We start from the raw sequence: 19,810 nt of genomic DNA on the forward strand, positions 1-19,810 counted from the left end.
TGTACCACCTGCCGTGGCAGGATTCAAGGAGGATTGGGTCCTGATCTTGTCATACTCATTTAGCTAACTCAAAAATTATTGTCTCCTGTTCATTAGCCAATTCCTCTATCCGTGCAAATAGAGATCTACAACATGGCCCTTCAGCTCAACTTGCCCATGTCGCCTGTTATGGACCAGGCCAGACCCCTTCAAAATATTTTAAGAAAGTAGCCGAGACCATAACTGTCTATTATTTTAAAGGTGGTGTTCCAGGTATGATGCAACTGGTCAAACCATTCACTTTAAGCATAACAGTTTATTTAAACACTACAGATAAAACGTGAACAAAAGAAAGCAGAACTTAGAACAACTTAACTATTGGAAAACTTAACTGAATACTTGAAACAGTAACTTAAAAAATGAACTGTTCCGAACGGGGATCCAAGATGGCGGCGACCCAGCAAGTCTGAGTCTATAGTGCTCTTCCTAAGACTTGGGTAAAGTGGGTCACCCACCCCCACCACACTCACCAAATCGTTCATAATAGCTGATAAATTTAAATAGTTGCTTAGTATTACATTTAAATAGTCTAATATTTAGTAAAAATGACCAAAGGGAAGGGAGCCCGCAGCCCTCAACAAGCAGGACCCCCTCCCCCACCCTCTCCCTCTTCAGCTGCAGCAGAGGCGTCCACAGCCGCCCCGGGGGACTTACTGACGGTAACAAGCCTTGTGGAGATGATTACCAAGCTGGACGCGAAGATCGACGCCTTTATCGAGGAGTCCCGAAATTGATGGGACTCACTCTCGGCCGCGCTGCAGAAGCACGGTCGAGACATCCAGGAACTCGAGCGCCGAGTCGGAGGGGCGGAGTTAAAGGCCGCGACCTCCGAGACTGCAGCTCAATCAGCTGTGGATCAGGTCTGGACTCTCGAACAGCGAGTCCGGACCTTAGAAAATCATATTGATGACCTCGATAATCGAGGTTGTCGAAAAAATATTCGCTTGCTGGACCTTCCCGAACGGGAAGAGGAAAGTCAGCTTACAGCATTCCTGGAGCAATGGCTGCCACAACTTTTAAATCTGCATGCTGGATCAGGCCAGGTAAGGGTGGAATGGGCCTACCGGGTCGCAATACGTGGGCCCGGCTCGAACCAAGGGCCCACGCCCGGTCCTGTTCCGGCTGCAGAGCTATAGGGAGAGGCAGATGCTCCTAGAAGCCTCTAGAAATCTTGGAAAAGATCCCCAAGCCATGATCTATAAAGGATCCAAGATCATGCTATTCCAGGACTTTTCCCCAGCTCTGGTCCAAAAGAGGAAGGCATTCGATGAGGTGAAGAAGTGTTTAAGGGACTTAAATATTCAGTTCTCCTTACGCTATCCAGCAACGCTATGCTTTAACCACGAAGGATCCATATATAACTTCGGATCACCAGAGAAGGCTAAGGAATTCTTGGACTCTCTTAGATAAACTGTAAGAGATAGTGGATGTTGGTTTGCCTTCCCCCCCACTTTGGTCTATATCCCCCTTTTTTTTTCTTTTTTCTTACCTTATTGTTTAATATTATCATAGGGGGCGGGGAAAGGGATTTGATTTTCTCCCCCCGGGGTTGTTTTCTTTTATTATTTTATGTATATTTGTGGGTATGTATATGTGTATATATGTGTGTGTATGGTTGGGGCGTTTGGTTAATGTTGGTGGGGGGAGGTGGTTACCTTATTCTATTTTACCTCTGTCTTTAGGAGCGGGTTTGCTTCTCCCTTGTTATTTTGTATTATTATATTTAATTATTACTTGTTGAGATTGTAATTTTATAGTTATATATTTATATATGGTATTAACATTCCCAAATATATCCAGGTGTTGGTGTGGGCAGGAGTAGCATGCTCACTGTTATCTCTAGCTTTGTATTATATTTGAATTCTCCTCATTTTATTGAGGAGCAGCTGGGTCAAGGGTGGGGCATTGGTTGGAAGAGGATAAGATGGACTTTTGGAGAGGAAGTGACACCCCCTGGGAACAAGGGGGAAAATCTCCACTTAGGTACGTTTTATATTTTTTTTATTTAGAAATAGTTTTTTATTATACTGTTATGAGTGTATTAGAGAGCCTTTATTTTTGTAAATTTTATATGCTCTATGCTCGGGATGTTCCAGATAGGGTTTCCCCTCCCGAGGGGTCTCGGATTTGCCCAGATGATTATGGTTGATCAGTTGGTTAAGTGGTGCACCTGGAATGTCAAGGGGAGTAATTCGCCAGTCAAAAGAAAGAAAATATTATCAAATCTTAAGAAAGAGAGAGTTGATATAGCTCTCCTACAGGAGACACACCTGTCGGATAAAGAACATTTGAAATTACGACAGGGTGGATTTGATCAGGCCTTTTTTTCTTCTTTTAGCTCAAAAAGCAGGGGAGTTGTTATTCTTGTTCGGAAGAATTTCCCTTTCAAAATCCTAAATCAGATAAAAGACGAATCTGGACGATATATTTTGATTAAAGCCCTCATAAATGGAGAGGAATATGGGATTTTAAATTTGTACTGCCCCCCGGCACACCCCTTTAAATTTATAATGGAAGCTTTTTCAAAATTGATGGCCTTTGGTGCCCGTCATACAATTATAGGGGGAGACTTTAATTGTATTATGGATCCGGAAATAGATAGGATTCCCAAGAGTGCTGCAGGAGTATCTCCCAGATCTAGACAATTGGCGGATCTGAACAAAGAATTAGGATTGGTAGATGTATGGAGATGTCTTCATCCACAGAGCAGAGATTTTTCTTTCTACTCTAATCCACATAAATGTCATACCAGAACTGATATGTTTTTTGCCTCCTCGAGTTTTTAAAATTCCATATCATCCTGTAAAATAGGTAGTATAGCAATTTCCGACCATGCTGCTGTATATATGGAAACTAAGGTGAGGAACAATGGGACATCCGCTCGGCATTGGTGTATGGACCCCTTCCTGATAAAAGATAGTAAATTTGTAAAGTACTTCTCCCAAGAATTTAAAACTTTTTTAGAAATTAATTCAGGTACGGCTAGCAACCCATCAATGATGTGGGAGACCATCAAAGCTTACACGTGAGGTTTGATCATCTCCTACTCAGCGACCCAGAAAAAATTGAAGGGAGAACAACAGCGTCTGTTTGAAGCATGCTTAAAAGCGGCTGAAACAGCATACACTGATAGAACTTCTATTATCAAATTGCAAAGGATTACGGCTCTTAGGACAGCTCTAAACACTACGCTTACTCAAACGGCTAAGAGGGAAATATTATTTGCAAAACAAAGGTTATATGAATATGGCGACAAACCGGGTAGATACTTAGCATTTCTTGCAAAGAAAAAGAAGGCCCCTCAGACTGTTACATCTATCAAGGAAAGTACAGGTATTTTGACTCATGATCATGAAAAGATTAATGCGATCTTTAGAGAATTTTATTCTGAGTTATATAAATCGCAGGATTGTGAAGATAGGACTAGAAGGATGCAGTCATTTTTCAAAAATTTGACCTTTCCGGGTCTAACTCCGGAACAGGTATCGGTCCTAAATGCTCCTCTAACAGTCCAAGAAATACTTGATGCAATTAGGCAACTTCAGAGTGGAAAGGCACCGGGCCCAGATGGTTTTCAAGCTGAATTTTATAAAGAATTTACAGAAATATTGGCTGGTCCACTTATGGACATGTATAACTATGCATATAGTCAGGGCTGTCTCCCGCCTTCGCTGAAAGAGGCAAATATCTCTCTTACCCTTAAAAAAGGAAAAGATCCAGAAGATTGTAGGTCATATAGGCCAATATCCTGGCTAAATGTAGATTTTAAAATCCTTTCTAAAATGTTAGCACTGAGACTAGAAAGGGTACTGCCACATATTATAAAGGAGGATCAGGCGGGGTTTATTAAGGGCCGTAGATCATCCAATAATATTAGAAGGGTTTTGAATATGATACCAGGAGTAGTAGTTTCATTAGACGCGGAAAAGGCATTCGACAGGGTTGAATGGTCATATTTGTTTTACACATTGGAAAGGTTTGGCATTGGACAGGTGTTCACCAAATGGGTCTCAACATTGTACAGTGATCCCAAAGCAGTTGTGGTTACCAATGGATTAGGTTCGGATAGCTTCAGTGTGGGTGGGGCTGCCGTCAGGGATGTCCTCTCTCGTCATTGTTATTTACGCTAATAATTGAACCACTAGCAGAAGCTATAAGAGCTGATCCTAATATAATGGCCCTGAGGATTGGTACAGGTAAACATAAAATTACCCTTTATGCAGATGATGTTCTTCTATTCCTCAGTAATCCTCTGATGTCCGTACCTCGCCTAATCCAAGTTATTAATACATTTAGCGCATTCTCAAGCTATAAAATTAATTTTTCAAAATCCGAGGCTATGCCAATAGGTGGCCTTGCTATGACACCCCACTTAGTGGATGGATCCCTTTTTCCCTGTCATTGGTCCCTGGAGGGCATTTTATATTTAGGCATTTTTATTACTCCAGTATTTGGTCAGTTGTATAAGGCTAATTTTGTGCAATTACTGGAAAGGATAAGGCAGGACCTCCAGCGATGGGGAGACCTTCCAATTTCCTGGCTGGGTAGAATAGCACTAATTAAAATGAATGTTCTGCCCCGTCTCCTATATCCTATGAGAATGCTTTCGGTGATGCTGCCGAGGATGGCTCTACATAAATTATATGGCTGGCTGGGTTCCTTTATCTGGAATCATAGACGGCCCCTCATTAAGCTGAAGAAGCTACAGCTTCCACAGGCAAGGGGAGGACTGGACTTCCCAGACTTTAGGAAATATCAGTTAAGTTCCCTATTAAGTTACATAGCTGATTGGGTCTTGTCTGATCCACAATCAATCTGGCTGGACATCTAGGCCTCTCAGGTAAAATACCCACTTATTAACCTCTTATTTTCAGACAAGAGGAAAATCATTACAGATCACTGTAAAAACCCCATAATACTAAACACAATTAAGGCTTGGAATATAATGCGACAAAATGAGGGTAATTTACATAAAACGTCCCCCTATGCATCGATAGTAGGAGCATGGGGATTCCAACTGGGGTTTACAGATGCCACTTTTAAACTCTGGAGATCCAGGGGTATCTCATGTTTAGGGGACCTATTTAAAGATGGGGTCCTGATGTCTTTTGAACAGCTGCGTCAGAAATTCGGATTACCTAATGGAGACCTCTTTCGATACTTCCAAATTCGAGATTATATACAGAAGAAGAGTACATTATTAGATAGTCTTTATAAATCAGATAGAGAATGTAATGTCCTACGACCAGTGGGGGTATCCTCCATCAGTACTATTTATCATTTCCTACATGATGAAGTATCGGGAGATATGGACAATCTGCTTAAAACATAGGATCAGAATTTGGAACTAGAAATCTCTATAGAAATGTGGAATGATATTTGGGAAAATGCTAGAAGAATTACTATCTGTAACAGAACCCAGGCTATCCAGCTGAAGATACTTCATAGGGCCTTGTTGGGCCGAAGGGCCTGTTTCCACACTGTAAGTAATCTAATCTAAAATTATGAACTTCTACTTCAATTCTAAATTGACCTTTTTTGGTGTCTGAAAAGCTCTACTGATGTCCAACATGTCCATTATAAAAGCGCTGATTCTGAACTCTTATTTCTCTCATTTATTGCTGGACATTTTATTTTTCTAATTTTTTACCCTATGAGTTTGTGCTTAGGTTCTGTACCTAGTACCTTAGATGGCACTGTACGTGGTGACTGGTAAACTTTTCAATGTACTTATGGGAGTACGTGACAATAAATTAATTCTAACGTACAAGAATAAGCCATATTAGTATCCCATTGTACTACAATTTTCTGCCTGTATATATGGGGAATATACACATTTGTAAAATTGTAAAACAACAAAAATAATTTAGATTCCAACTGGACTAAATTAAGCCATTAACAGGTGCTAGAAACTTCTTCTGAGCAATATTTCTCTACATATATTTTGACTTTATCAGAGAGGAAATTGACCTTTCCGATACGTTCATGGGCAGTTCAACGTGCTCCAAGCTCCAGAAAACCCAAGTCATTCAAAACCTTAAATCTTCAATTCACTTCACATCAAATACCACTTAACTAAATTTCACCTCCAAAATGAACTTATGTTCAGTCTCTTATACCACATTGAAAATCTTCAACTTTTGGTGAGGCTGTACATTACCTTATCATTGCCTACAAGTGTTTCAGAGAGACGTGCCAATATATGTCTGCCCTTAACAAATTTAGCTCCTTTCCTAATATTCTACCCGGTAGCATTGAATTCAGACTCTCTTGAAAATATTTTAAAGCGTTCAAATGGTGATTACCACCTGCAAAATAACCTCTTAAATATTAGTTTTTTAAAAATACTTTAATTCTATTAGTACCTATTTCAGCTCTTTGAAGCATCCGAAGTGTTTTACAATGAAATTAAACGATTCCAAAGGCTGCCAATGCTTACAATTCTAGGAGTTTTTTCTTAACATTTATCCTCTCTTAAAAGAGAAAGTTACAGCATATCCTTTAGCCTCTGTCTAATGCATTATGTTTATTCCTGTCTTTACCTTGAAGGCCAGCTCCTTACGTTCTGATGACCTAGTCTTTGCTCTTTACAGATTTACTTCTCAAATATGTCAAAAAAATTCTGTTTTAAAATATAATTACCACATGTCAATTTCTCAATGCTTCAGAAAGAAAACATCAAACATATTTGCAGCATAAAACATTTCTTTCATGCTACATCTTTGTGTTTTCTTTAACATTATTTTAAAAGCTGTACAAATACAACAAGGTTGCTTCTTACTAGTGTCCAGCATAATATAAAATGGTCTTAGGGTTCTATCTAAACTCCAGCTGTTTGAAATAGATTAAAATGTTAACTACTCAGATCTGGCATCAACATCCTCAAGGAGATCCAAGTTACAGTAGACAGCACAGTGATGCCAGATCTAAGTAGTTAATATTTTAATCTATTTCAAACAACTGGAGTTGGATAGAACCCTGGGATTAGACACCAATAGAGATCAGGTGTAAACATTGCTCGAGCTAATCAATCTCTAATGCGATCAAGTATCTGATTAGAAAGAAGGTCCAAGTCAGCCAGCAGCAAAGCGTCAATTAGAGATTTTTGTGTGTGTGTGTGTGTTATGAGGGTCATGTTTCCTTTAGCATTGAATTCATTAATCGATCAGATTGTGGTTTCTCCACGTGCAACCCCACGTTCATTTCTGGGTCCGGATGTTTGTAACAAATATATAAAGCCTGACAAAAAAAAATCCCTGTTTTCTAGGAAACAACGAGAATGGGGAAGGAGAAGCCTCATATCAATCTTGTTATCATTGGCCATGTCGATTCTGGCAAGTCCACCACTACAGGCCAACTAATTTATAAATGTGGTGGCATTGAGCAGCGGGCGATTGAAAAACTAGAACAAGCAGCAAATCAGGTGCGATTGTTTTTAAGGTCATCTAATGGGTGTTCAGAGAACATAGTTTCCTGCTGTAAATGTTTGTATATCTGCGATAGGCTTATTGGATTGTTATACCTTTCTCTTACGGTCGACGAAATTTCTACAAGGATAGTTTAGAAGTGACTTATTTAATGTCCTTTTAAATTGCTTTGTACTGTCACGTGACTTTTTTCCCTTTATAGATTGGAAAAGGGTCATTTAAATACGCCTGGGTTTTGGATAAACTGAAGGCTGAGCGGGAAAGAGGTATCACAATAGACATTTCACTCTGGAAATTTCACACCCAGAAATTCTACTTCACCATCATCGATGCTCCCGGCCATCGTGATTTCATTAAAAACATGTTGACTGGAACATCCCAGGTACAACTACAGTCTTATCTCCTTCCCCACCCCCCACCGCTTCATCTTCCTCCTTGAAGAATCCCATTAAACAGACAGAATGAAGCAATTTTTTTTTGTTTGAAAAATCATGTTAACAACCACAGCTCACCAATACTAGGAACAGAACATTAAAACCCACTCCAGTTTACGGAGATATTGTGGATCTCTCCTACAGAGGTATATCTGTAGGAGAGTTCTAAACTGCGTGTCAGTTGAAATAGATGAAAAAGTTAACTGTTCAGATTTATCCACTCTGCGTCCACTGTCATGCGGTTCATTGACCTGGGAATCAAAAAAACTCTACTCCAGAGACATTTGTTTGTTGGAAAATAAACTGGGAAGGAGAATTGTTTAAAGTTTGGAATCGTTGTTCCTCAGTAAACCCTAGCCGCTATGTGTCGCCCCTATTTCTTAAGTAGGTAGTGCTTTCGTTGCTAGCATCCTGCAGCCTTCCTGACCTAGTCTCCTTTTCTTTCCCGCCCCTGCTACACTCTGTAGGCTGATGTCGCGCTACTCGTGGTTTCGGCCGCCCCGGGCGAGCTCGAAGCTGGGATTTCGAGGTCCGGTCAGACTCGGGAACATGCCCTCCTCGCCTTCACCCTCGGAGTGAAACAACTCCTCGTCTGTGTCAATAAGATGGATGTAACTCAACCGCCATACAGCCAGAGAAGGTTTGAGGAAGTGGTAAAGAATGTGAGCGTTTACATCCGCAAGATCGGCTACAATGTGGCGAGTGTGCCGTTCGTGCCGGTCTCTGGCTGGAATGGGGAGAACATGCTGAGCCCTAGCCCCAAGGTAGGTGTCTGTCCTTCCAGGCACGGTATGCCCGGAGTACATAGAACAATACAGCACAGAACAGGCCCTTCGGCCCACGATGTTGTGCCGAACATCTATCCTAGATTAAGCACCCATCCATGTACCTATCCAATTGCTGCTTAAAGGTCGCCAATGATTCTGACTCTACCACTCCCACGGGCAGCGCATTCCATGCCCCCACCACTCTCTGGGTAAAGAACCCACCCCTGACATCTCCCCTATACCTTCCACCCTTCACCTTAATTTTGTCCCCTTGTAACACTGTTGTACCCGGGGAAGTGAGAAGCCTTCGTTATGTCAGTTCCAGTAAAGGGACATGACAAAATACATCAATAACTGATCAGTTCGAGTACTGATCACAAAGCCGTTTTAGATTTAGATTCCCTGCAGCGTAGAAACAGACCCTTCGGCCCAACAAGTCCACGCTCTCCCTTTTGGAGAGTAACCTACCCGGACAATTTCTCCGGTATCTATAAAAGCTATCTCCACTGTCGACAGTTTGCCAAGACTCAGAAAATTGGATATTCATCGTTCGGTTTCAGGTTGTTTCTACCATGCCCTTAACCAATAATTGCGTTTTAACTGACTCGGCCTGATGTTTGTAGATGCCTTGGTTCCGAGGGTGGAAAATAAAGCGGAGAGAAGGCCATGCGAGCGGTCAGACCCTGCTGGAAGTACTGGACGCTATCCTTCCTCCTGGACGTTCCTTAAACAAACCCCTGCGTTTGCCGCTACAGGACGTCTACAAAATTGGAGGTAGCGCCTTGAGATTACAAACTTTAAATTTGATTCCGACTCGAGGTTTATACAGCTATCGACTGCGTCCAAAAGATCTGAAAATTACATGAATGCATGCAGGAGGGGTGCTTCCTTCAGTGGAGGAAGGCCTTGAATTGAACTGAATCTCTTGGCATCTGAGCGTTACATAAACGTAGAGTTTAAATAAACAATTGGCGAGTGGCTGTCTGAATTTTTAGAATATCTAAAACAATGACTACACGTAGGTTTACCAACTCAGTACGAACACTTGGGTAGTGGTCATACACAATGTTGATAGAATGGCTATATCCACACTATCCCTCTTCCTGGACTCAATGGTGGGGAAGAAAATATAATTCGTGTGCCTCCTTCAACACTCGGTCAGTCACAGGAAGGGTTTTTTGTATTTAAGCATTCTGCTCTGCCTTTCAATTGAAACGGTTTCCTTACAATTTAAGGAATAAATTACCAGTTTTCTTGAAAGGGGAATCTTTAGTCGCTAATCCTGAACACACACTCTCCCATGTCAAAGAACCAAACCTAAGAGACCCAGTTTTGATTTAATTGGTGTTAAACAACTGATTAATTTATTGTGGACTTTTATTCTCAGTAGGATGTGCAGGTGAGTTTTTGTGAATAGCTGGTTCCCCTAATTTGCTTTGTAACCAAACACTTTAGATTGTCTGGAAGATTTCCAGCTCTTGACATGTATGCTATCTTATTAAAGCAACTGCTAAAGTATATAATTGAGCGTTCTTGAGTTAGCTGCAGTTAAGTCTTGAATGGGTGACCAGCAAGCTTGCTTTTCTGTGAATGTCCTTAGTTGCCTGGTTTATGTGGATGACTTTTTCCCATGTGCTTGTCTCAAAGCCAGCTGAGTAAGATGACCACTACAGCTACTTCAATTCTATTGAAGCATTTTACTTAGCATTGCTGCACACCAATAAGATTGAAAAATTTTTAAATCCATATTTACCACAATCTTATCTTCTGATATGAAGGGTAAAGGATGTTTGTCATGTAATCATGGTCCCTTGAGCACTATTTCAGCTTTTATGGGTTTTTCTTGAGCTGCCCCCATACCAAATTTAGTTAAAACCTACCCCCTGCTTAGGAAATCTTGTATCTTGCCTTAATATTTTTCAAGTTTGCTTAATTGTTTCAGTTCCTTGGGATATTTTAAGCAAGTCTTATTTGAAACTTGTGAAATTGAAAACCTATTATTGGTTTATGTAATGAGTGGCAGAAAGAAGAATGGCACACCCAAGTAAGACTGGAGATCTACTAGGTTCATTTGGACTTTTGTTTATGGAACAAATCTCTAAAATTGTATAGATGGATGCATAAAATAAAACTGGCTAATGGATGCTTGTATTGCTAATGAGTTTCAGCTTGTGCCTTTGGTACGCAGGGTTTTCTGCTTCCAGGAATACAGACCATTAAAATCATGCACAGTAGAAAATGAAGGCGAATAGGATTTTCAATTCAAAGTTTGAGAGAAGATTCATAGCATGGGTGCTCGTTGTTGTGGTTCTGTTAGCTGAGCTGGGAATTTGTGCTGCAGATGTTTCGTCCCCTGTCTAGGTGACATCCTCCATGCTTGGGAGCCTCCTGTGAAGCGCTTCTGTGATCTTTCCTCCGGCATTTGCAGTGATTTTGAATCTGCCGCTTCTGGTTGTCAGTTCCAGCTGTCCGTTGCAGTGGTCGGTATATTGGGTCCAGGTCGATGTGCTTATTGATTTGAATCTGGATGAGTGCCATGCCTCTAGGAATTCCCTGGCTGTTCTGTTTGGCTTGTCCTATAATAATGTTGTCCCAGTTGAATTCATGTTGCTTGTCATTTGTGTGTGGCTACGAAGGATAGCTGGTAGTGTTGTTTTGTGGCAAGTCGGTATTCATGGATGTGGATCGTGAGCTGTCTTTCGGTTTGTCCTATGTAGTGTTTTGTGCAGTCCTTGCATGGGATTTTGTACACTACATGGGTTTTGTAGTTTACAAAATCCTGTGCAAGGACTGCACAAAACACTACATAGGACAAACCAAATGACAGCTCATGATCCACATCCATGAATACTGACTTGCCACAAAACGACACTACTAGCTATCCTTAGTGCCACACAGATGACAAGCAACATGAATTCAACTGGGACAACACTATTTATTTATTTAACTTTATTTATAGGACAAGCCAAACAGAACAGCCAGGGAATTCCTAGAGGCATGGCACTCATCCACTGATTCAAATCAGTAAGCACATGGCCTGGACCCAATATTACCAACCACTGCAGTGAACAGCTGGAACTGACAACCAGAAGTGGCAGAGACAAACTACTACAAATGCTGGAGGAAAATCACAGTGCTTCACGGGAGGCTCCCAAGCATGGAGGATGTCACCTAGACAGGGGACGAAACATCTGCAACACAAATTCCCAGCTCAGCGAACAGAACCACAATAAGATTTTCAATTCTCTTGGTAGAGACTATATGGAGAACAAATGGGTAGTTCTGGGCAACACATCTTAGGATTTATTCACCTTGGCAGGAATGTAGTGTTGATCTGTCTTACACTCCAATTAATTTTGGTGATTACTAATGAGTACAGGATGGTATTTCTAAAGGATAGTGATTTTTGAAGCTATTAATAGGATCAACTACAGCTGATGGGGAAGTCAAAGAATGAAAAATCTTAATTCAGCAATGAAAAGCCTTAAGGCTGGTAGATATTTGAAAAGCTCTTGCACAAACAGCAACTAGTCACAAGCTTGGGATGTTTAGCACAAGCATAGCCTTTGGTCCAACTTACATGCTGACCAGATCCTACATTAAACTCACTTGCCCATCTCTCCCCAAACTATTCCTATTCATTTATCCATCCAGATGCCTTTTAAACTATCAGCCTCCATTGCCTCTGGCAGCTCATACCAGAAACACAACCCTCTAAATGAAAACGTTGCTCCTTTTGGTCCCTTTTTTTTAAATCCTTCATGTCTACCTTAAACTTCTGCACTCTAGGTTTGGACTCTCTGCCCCAGATAGACCTGTTTATCTACTATATTCGTGTTCCTTGTGATTTCATAAAACTGTCACCCTCAGCCCCTGACTCAAGGGAAAACAGTCCCAGCCTATTCAACACTCCATAGCTCAAACCCTTCAACTTTGTCAACATCCTTAAATCTTTTCTAAACCCCTAAGTTTTGAACATCCATGCAGTATTCTAAGTGCCCTAATCAGTGTCCTGACCAGCCAAAACATGCCTCTAACTCTCTCTCCATGCAGAGACCAATAAAGCAAGCATACCAAACACCACCTTCATGATCCTATCTACCTGCGACTCCTTTTCAAGGAGCATTGAACCAGCATTCCAAGGTCTTTGTTCAGCAACGCTCCCCAGGACCTTAAAGTGTACAAGTCCTGCCCTGATTTTGCTTTTCCAAAATGCAGAACCTCTTATCTAAATTAAACTCCATCTGCCACTCCATGGCCCATTGGTCCATTTAATCAAGATCCTGTTGTACTGAGGTAATCTTTGCTGTCCACTATACTTCCAATGTTGGTATTATTGCAAACTTACTAACAATACCTCTGTTCACATCCAAATCATAAATTACAAAGCAATAGGCCCAGCACAATCCTTGTGGCACACTCTGGTCACGGGTGTCCAGTCTGAAAAGCAACCCTCCTCCACCACCCCCTCTACCTTCAACACCATTCTGTATCAAATGGCTATTCTGTATATTCCATTGATAGCATCTTGCTAACTAGTCTACCATGAGAAACCTTGTTGAATGCCTTAGTGAAGTCAATACAAATGTTTATGGCTCTGACCTCATCGGTCCTCCCTTTTCATAAACTATGAAAAGCTCACTTGTTAGTGAGACACTTATTTCCTGTGTATAAAGCCATGTTGACTCTTTAATCAGTCGTTTTTTTCTTTTTCCAAATGTTTAAATTCTGCCCCTCTGGATTCCCCCAACTTAAAAGTAATTTGTCTGCTTGAGCTAGATACCTCATGGATTGTGTAATAGGGGACTGGGGCCAAGAGAATGGTGTTGGGTCATAACTCCTCGTTAAATGGCACATCAAGAATCCGACTGTTTTACTCTAGTTAATTTGTAGGTGTTGGTTACATTTAATCTAGATGAATTTGTTGAAAGATGTTACTTGTCATTTTAATTTTTAGGCATTGGCACTGTTCCAGTTGGAAGAATAGAAACTGGAGTCTTGAAGCCTGGTAATATGGTGACATTTGCTCCAGTAAACTTGACAGCTGAAGTGAAATCAATTCAGATGCACCATGAACCTGTATCTGAAGCATTCCCTGGCTTTAATGTTGGTTTCAACATTAAAAATGTGTCTGTGAAGGCTATTCGTCGTGGTAATGTGGCTGGGAATTGCAGAAATGATCCACCAACTCAGGCCAACTGTTTCACTGCACAAGTATGACTATCTTTTGAAAATACACTAAACTATATAAGAAAGTTGCATTTGAGTGGGTGGGCAATAAAGAGCTACAAAGTTGAGGTTAATGTTGAGGGTAACAAAGTGACTTGGCTAGTTTTCACCCTGAATTTAGTTGGGGTTTTCTGGTCTTTGGATGAGGTCGTGATTTTCAGTTGCAAACCCTTAACTCTAATTGAGGCAGTTTCATTTTGTCTCTAAAACAAATGGATTACTCTTCCAGTTTTAACACTATGAAACTTTGAATGCAGGTTGAATAGAGGTTAAATGCCCCATCTTTACCATGGACATCTAATTCCTATATCCATTCATCTGCCATGAAGGCCTTCAAGCCCTCTGTTTCTTCTCCACTGACACTCATTTGATCTTGAACTGGTCCTCCCCCTCATCAATTCCTCATTTTGAATCCACTCTGACCAGACCAAAAGGTGAGCCATGGGCCCAAGCTGTCTGCCTCTTGGGTATGTGGAACAGCCCATCTTCAGCTACACAGCACCATTCCCTACCTTTCCTCCACTATAGACTATCAGTACCACCTTGTGCTCCCATGAGATTGAACAGTCCATCACCTTCACTAACATGTTCCACTCTGACCTTAAGTTCACTTGGACCATCCCAGACATCTCCCTCTCCTCCTGGACACCACCATCTCCATTTCTGGCACCCAATTCACTGACAACTATTTCAAACACCAACTCCTACAGCTACCTGGACCACACCTCCCACCGTACCTCTTTTTTTTTAAAAAAAAAATGCTACTCCTTACACTATTATTCCACACCCTCTGCATCTGCTCCCAGAAGGACCACTTCCACCACAGAATTTCCCAGGTGGCCTTGTTGTTCAAGGACTGCAATTTCCCATGATGCCCTTCAATGCATCTCCCTTCCTGCATTCAATCCTTGAACTCCACCCCTCCAATCACAAGATTCCCTAGTCCACACCTTTTCATCCTACTAATGTGTATTACAATGCATCATCCTCTGCCATTTCTACCACCCATAGATCCCACCACCAGAGATTTATCACCCTCCCCACCCCATTTGCATTCTGCAGAGACCATTACCTCCATGTCCCTCTTGTTAGGTCTATGTCTCCTACCAACCCACCCTCCACTCCAACACCTTCCCTTGCCACCACAGGAAGTGTAAACCTGCAGCCATTCCTCCCTCACCTTTGTCCAAGGGTCATTCTATATAAGATGGAGATTTTCCTGCACCTCTCCACACCACCTGTGCCCATTGTCCCTATTATCTCCCCTTGTCTACACTGGGGAGATGTGCCAACTTGCACATAACTTCAGAGCATCCATGGCGCACAAAACAACCCCACCACCCTGTGGCCAAAGATTTCAACACCCCCAGCCACCTCCACAAAGGACATGCAAGTCCTGGGTTGTCTTCACCAGTCTTTTCACCTGACACTTGGAGAAAGAACGCTGTATCTTCTGCCTTGGGACCCTCTGATCCCCATGGGATCAAGTCAATTTCACCAGTTTCCTCATCTTATCCCACATCTGACCCTCCAACTTGGCTCCACCCTCTTGATCTGTCCTACCTATCCACTCCACCCTCCATTCTGACCTATCATCACCCCACCTCCATCTACCTACTGCATTCTTAGCTACCTCTCCCAGTCCCACCCTTTCCACTTATATCCCAGCCCCTTGGGCTTCCCACATTCCTGATGTAGAGCTTGAGCTCAAAACATCAACTCTCCTGCTCCTTGGATGCTGCCTGACCAGCTGTGCTTTTCCAGCACCACACTTTTTTTTTGACTGATCTCCATCTGCGCACTGTCAAAAATTGTGGCAAAGATTGTCTTCAGTCGGATTATCTTTACTGATCTTCAGCATGGTGTACAAGCTGTGGACAATAAACAATTGCATTGGTGTGCAGTAGCTACCTTTTTTGAAAAACTGAGTTAGTGCAGAAAGCCACCCCGCTTTGGAATAATGGCTGAATTGATTGTATTGCTAAATTTCATAAGGGCTTGGCTACTTGCTTGAAGAACACTTTAATTCCTTGTTACACCAACTTACAGCTGTCAAACTGACTAGAAGGGATAGTGAGGTGAAAGTGAAGACTGGAAAAGCACAGCAGGTTAGGCAGCATCCCAAGAGCAGGAGAGTTAACTCTTCAGGAATGAGACTGAGCTGAGGGTATTGAGAAGTAGGAGCTGGTGGGGGCTTGGAGGAAGGTGAGGGAAGATGGAGGCAGTAATGGTGATACATCAGTGGAGGAGATAGGTGGGAGGAAAGATGCACAGGTAATGAGGGTAGTGCTGAGTTGGAAGGTTAGATCTGGGATAAGGGAAATAAGAAAACTGGCATCTACACTGTCATGGGGTTGGAGGATCCTGAGGTGGAAGATGAGTCACCAATGTGGATTTCAATTTCCTCACTTCCCCTCTCCTTTCATCCCAGATCTAACCTTCCAACTCCTGTCCTCATGACCTGCCCTACTTGTCAATCTTCCTTCCCAACTATCCATTCCACCCTCCCCTTTGACTTAGATGGAGGTGGGGACAATGGTGCTATCTATCACACTCAACTACCTACCACCCCCTCAGCTCTCAGCCTCATTCCTGATGAAGGCTTTTGCCTGAATGTAGACTTTTTTCTTCTTTTGAAAGGGATAGTGAGCATAGGGAAGTTTTAAACCTTAGATCTGTTGCTGGTTGGGCTATACTTAGTGCCTGTCCCTAGTCAATTTAAAACATCCATTCTAAATGGCAGACAGACTTAACTTTCACTGCAGCAGTACTCCAATTCAGGTTGTTCAAAATTCTTAAGGTTGTAAACTGGAAAACTCTTGTCATTTGCAGATAATTGTCCTCAATCATCCAGGCTTTATCAAAGTTGGTTATTCTCCAGTAGTAGACTGCCATACTGCCCATGTTACCTGCAGGCTTTCTGAGTTTAAAGAAAGGCTTGACAGACGTTCTGGACAGAAGCTAGAAGACAACCCTGTGGTCTTGAAATCTGGAGATGCTGCCACAGTGGAATTTACTCCAATCAAACCATTCTGTGTTGAAACCTTCTTTGAATATCCACCCCTTGGTAAGTATCCAACACTGTATTTAATTTCAACATTTGTCGGTCTTGCTTTGCAAAAAACATTTTGTAGTCAGTTTGAGAAATGAGCATTGGATTTTTTTGGTTCAGCCTGAAATGGAAAAGTACCAAATTAACTAGTAGGAATTGTTTTTTAAAAAGCCACCTTTTGGTTGAGGGGCAAATTAGTTGAAACAGTCTTTACACACCCTGTGAAATTGTTTCCATTGTCCACATTTCAACCTATAGTTAATCAAATTGACCAGGTGGGTTGGAGAAAACTCTATCATATGCTGATAACAGCATGAATCTACACTTCAAACAGCTTTTTCTGAATCGGAGGTCCATGTTTGACCAAAGGTGGTATTCTTGTTCCTGTTAATGTTTTGCAGCAGTGTTTGACAACTTGAATTTATTTTGGTGTCTAAGTAAATTTAGCTAGACTACATATTAATCTCCTTCAAATAATTTGGTATGGATCCTGTAAATCTAAGAACAGGTACTGTGCTCACACTCCTGGTTCCAGTGGTGCAACATAAACACAATTGTTTTCTTTTCATCTTTTGAGCCCCTTGTCTATTTGCTTTCCAGTTTAGCTGTTAGAAGCTTACTCTTGGTGCACCACCTTTCTTCATCTGTTGAACCATGACCACTCTGGGCAGGCAACACAAATGTCTGGCCAGGTTGGATAACAGTTTAATCCCTTAACTAGGTAATCCTTTAAGAGCCACACATTTCTCCTGTTTAACTGGCTTCCTATACCATAAACCTTTGCACTACCTCCACTCTGGCCAGTGAGCTCGTGCACCTTGCAGTCACCTGATTTCAAATGGCTTTTGCATTGCTGTTTTCTGGGCACCTGTATCTGCCTGTTTGTAGTTATCTCTTCCTTTACTAACTAAATCAGAAGACCTAACTGAAAGGGTATGACTGCATCCCAGAAGTGTCCAGGTAACTTGCTTTGCAGTAATGTGTAATACAGCCTCCTGTGCTGAAGCTTCACATCAGATATTTACTGCAGACACATCCCTGGATCTCTGACATTCTGAAATACCCATGTTTCTGAAACTAATTTTCTAAATCCTTAAATGTATTTGCATGACTTGCTTTTCTAATAGAACTTGGAGGAAAATAGTTTAAATTTACACTCTCCCAAGAACAATTATCAGCATTTGACTTTGCTGTATTGCTGGTCTTGCTACAGGGTTCCCTCATTCCTTTTAGGTGTTGCTGACTGCCCATCTTTCATATAGTTGAGCTTTTCATGACTTGAACATGCTTAACTTGAGGCTGTTTAATCTCCTGAACCATTCCAGCAAGACTTGCTGAGAACTCCTGAATTTTTCTACTTGATAGCAAAACACATAATAAGCAGTGACTTTATCAGACTTGCTGAGTATTTGCAGTGAATTAACTCTAATCTGAAGCACCCTCCAGGAAATTTGGCAATACTTGTCTGACCTACACACTCAACCAATCTTAACAAGACCTGTTAATATGGAGACAACTTAACAATGCTATCCGATCAAAAGTCTAGTTCGATAGCCAAGATTTTTTGTAATACAGATTGCTGGAAAAGCTCAGCACTTCTGGCAGCATTTGGAGAGCAGTCACTTAATGTTTCGAGTGATCTGAATGTTAACTTGAGGCAAGGTCACTTGACCAAAACATGGATTTCTCCCCACAGATGCTATCAGACCTGCTGAGCTCTTCCAGTCATTATTGTCTTTGAAGATTAGCAAGAAAAAAGGGCTATGGATGTTGTAAATCAATGTTTACCTGTCCACTTCATATGCATCCATCTTCAATTACATGAAGATTGCTATAGTAAAATTTGTGAAAGAGCATTTGAACTGAGTGTCCATATTAAATCATGCATGCTTCTCTTACAGGAGTAAGTGAACTGTTGAGTTGTATATCCATACAACTTATATGGATACAGTAAGCTAAATGGTCTCTGTGGTAATTTAAGAATCAATGTCACTTCCACAGCTGTATCTGATGTATTTAGTCTTCATGCAATCGGATCATTTGATCACTTTAAGATTAGTTGACACTTCAGGTCCAGTGACTCTTTGGATTTTATCATCAGATACTTCAAGACCTTAACCTTATTTACAACCTCTTGTCATTTAAGACCTTGCTGTGTGTACTGGTGGCCACACATCCTATATAAGCAATTTCCTGAAATAACATTGGGATAAAAAGTTGAACAGTGCTAAACCCAGTTTGCTTTGACAACTTTGTTCTCATTCTCTGATCATGAATTTTGAAACGGAACAGTCTGCTCAGTGCATTAAGCTCCAGTATAACTTCCACTTTTTTCCTTGCAGGTCGCTTTGCTGTCCGTGATTTAAAGCAAACTGTTGCTGTTGGAATAATTAAATCTGTGGACAAAACATCAATGGCTAAAAGGTTGACGCAGAAGGAAGTTTAAGTTTTCTAAAAGGTTGAAAATTGATGATTGAAGCAAATAGACATTTTGGTTCCAATGAATTTTCCATTTAATTCAGTACAATGTTTTTGTTTTTGGCACCTCAGTTAATGTTAGCACTGCTATAATCAGCAATAAACTCTATGCATAGTGGTTGTGTAGCTAACTTTTTTGTTTTAATTCAACACTAACATCTTTAAAATGGCATTTCTACATGGTTTAAATCCAAATCAACATTCCACTGAACCCTAATGTATACAGATTGCCTTTGTAATCTGCCACTGAGCACATGTATGAAATACAGCAAGACATGTAGATTTAGTCAACTGTTCAGATGTGTTCTGATGCTCACAGGTGGGATTTGAATCCAAGTCTCCTGGTATAGAGGTTGATCTTGCTACTGCATCACAAGAATCTGA

At 41.3% G+C, this 19,810-nt stretch overlaps 1 protein-coding gene across 1 annotated transcript; it reads left to right on the forward strand.

Moving 5' to 3' along the window:
• The first annotated feature begins 7,312 nt into the window (after positions 1-7,312).
• On the forward strand, positions 7,313-19,394 carry LOC132815202 (elongation factor 1-alpha-like). Its single transcript, XM_060824017.1, has 7 exons — positions 7,313-7,462; positions 7,669-7,848; positions 8,368-8,664; positions 9,291-9,441; positions 13,625-13,881; positions 16,729-16,963; positions 19,291-19,394. Exons 1-7 carry the CDS (start codon positions 7,319-7,321, stop codon positions 19,392-19,394), a joined length of 1,368 nt encoding a protein of 455 aa, XP_060680000.1. The 5' UTR covers positions 7,313-7,318.
• Positions 19,395-19,810: the final 416 nt, after the last annotated feature.

The sequence above is a fragment of the Hemiscyllium ocellatum genome, chromosome 4, assembly GCF_020745735.1.
Source record: "Hemiscyllium ocellatum isolate sHemOce1 chromosome 4, sHemOce1.pat.X.cur, whole genome shotgun sequence".
NCBI lineage: Eukaryota > Metazoa > Chordata > Chondrichthyes > Orectolobiformes > Hemiscylliidae > Hemiscyllium > Hemiscyllium ocellatum.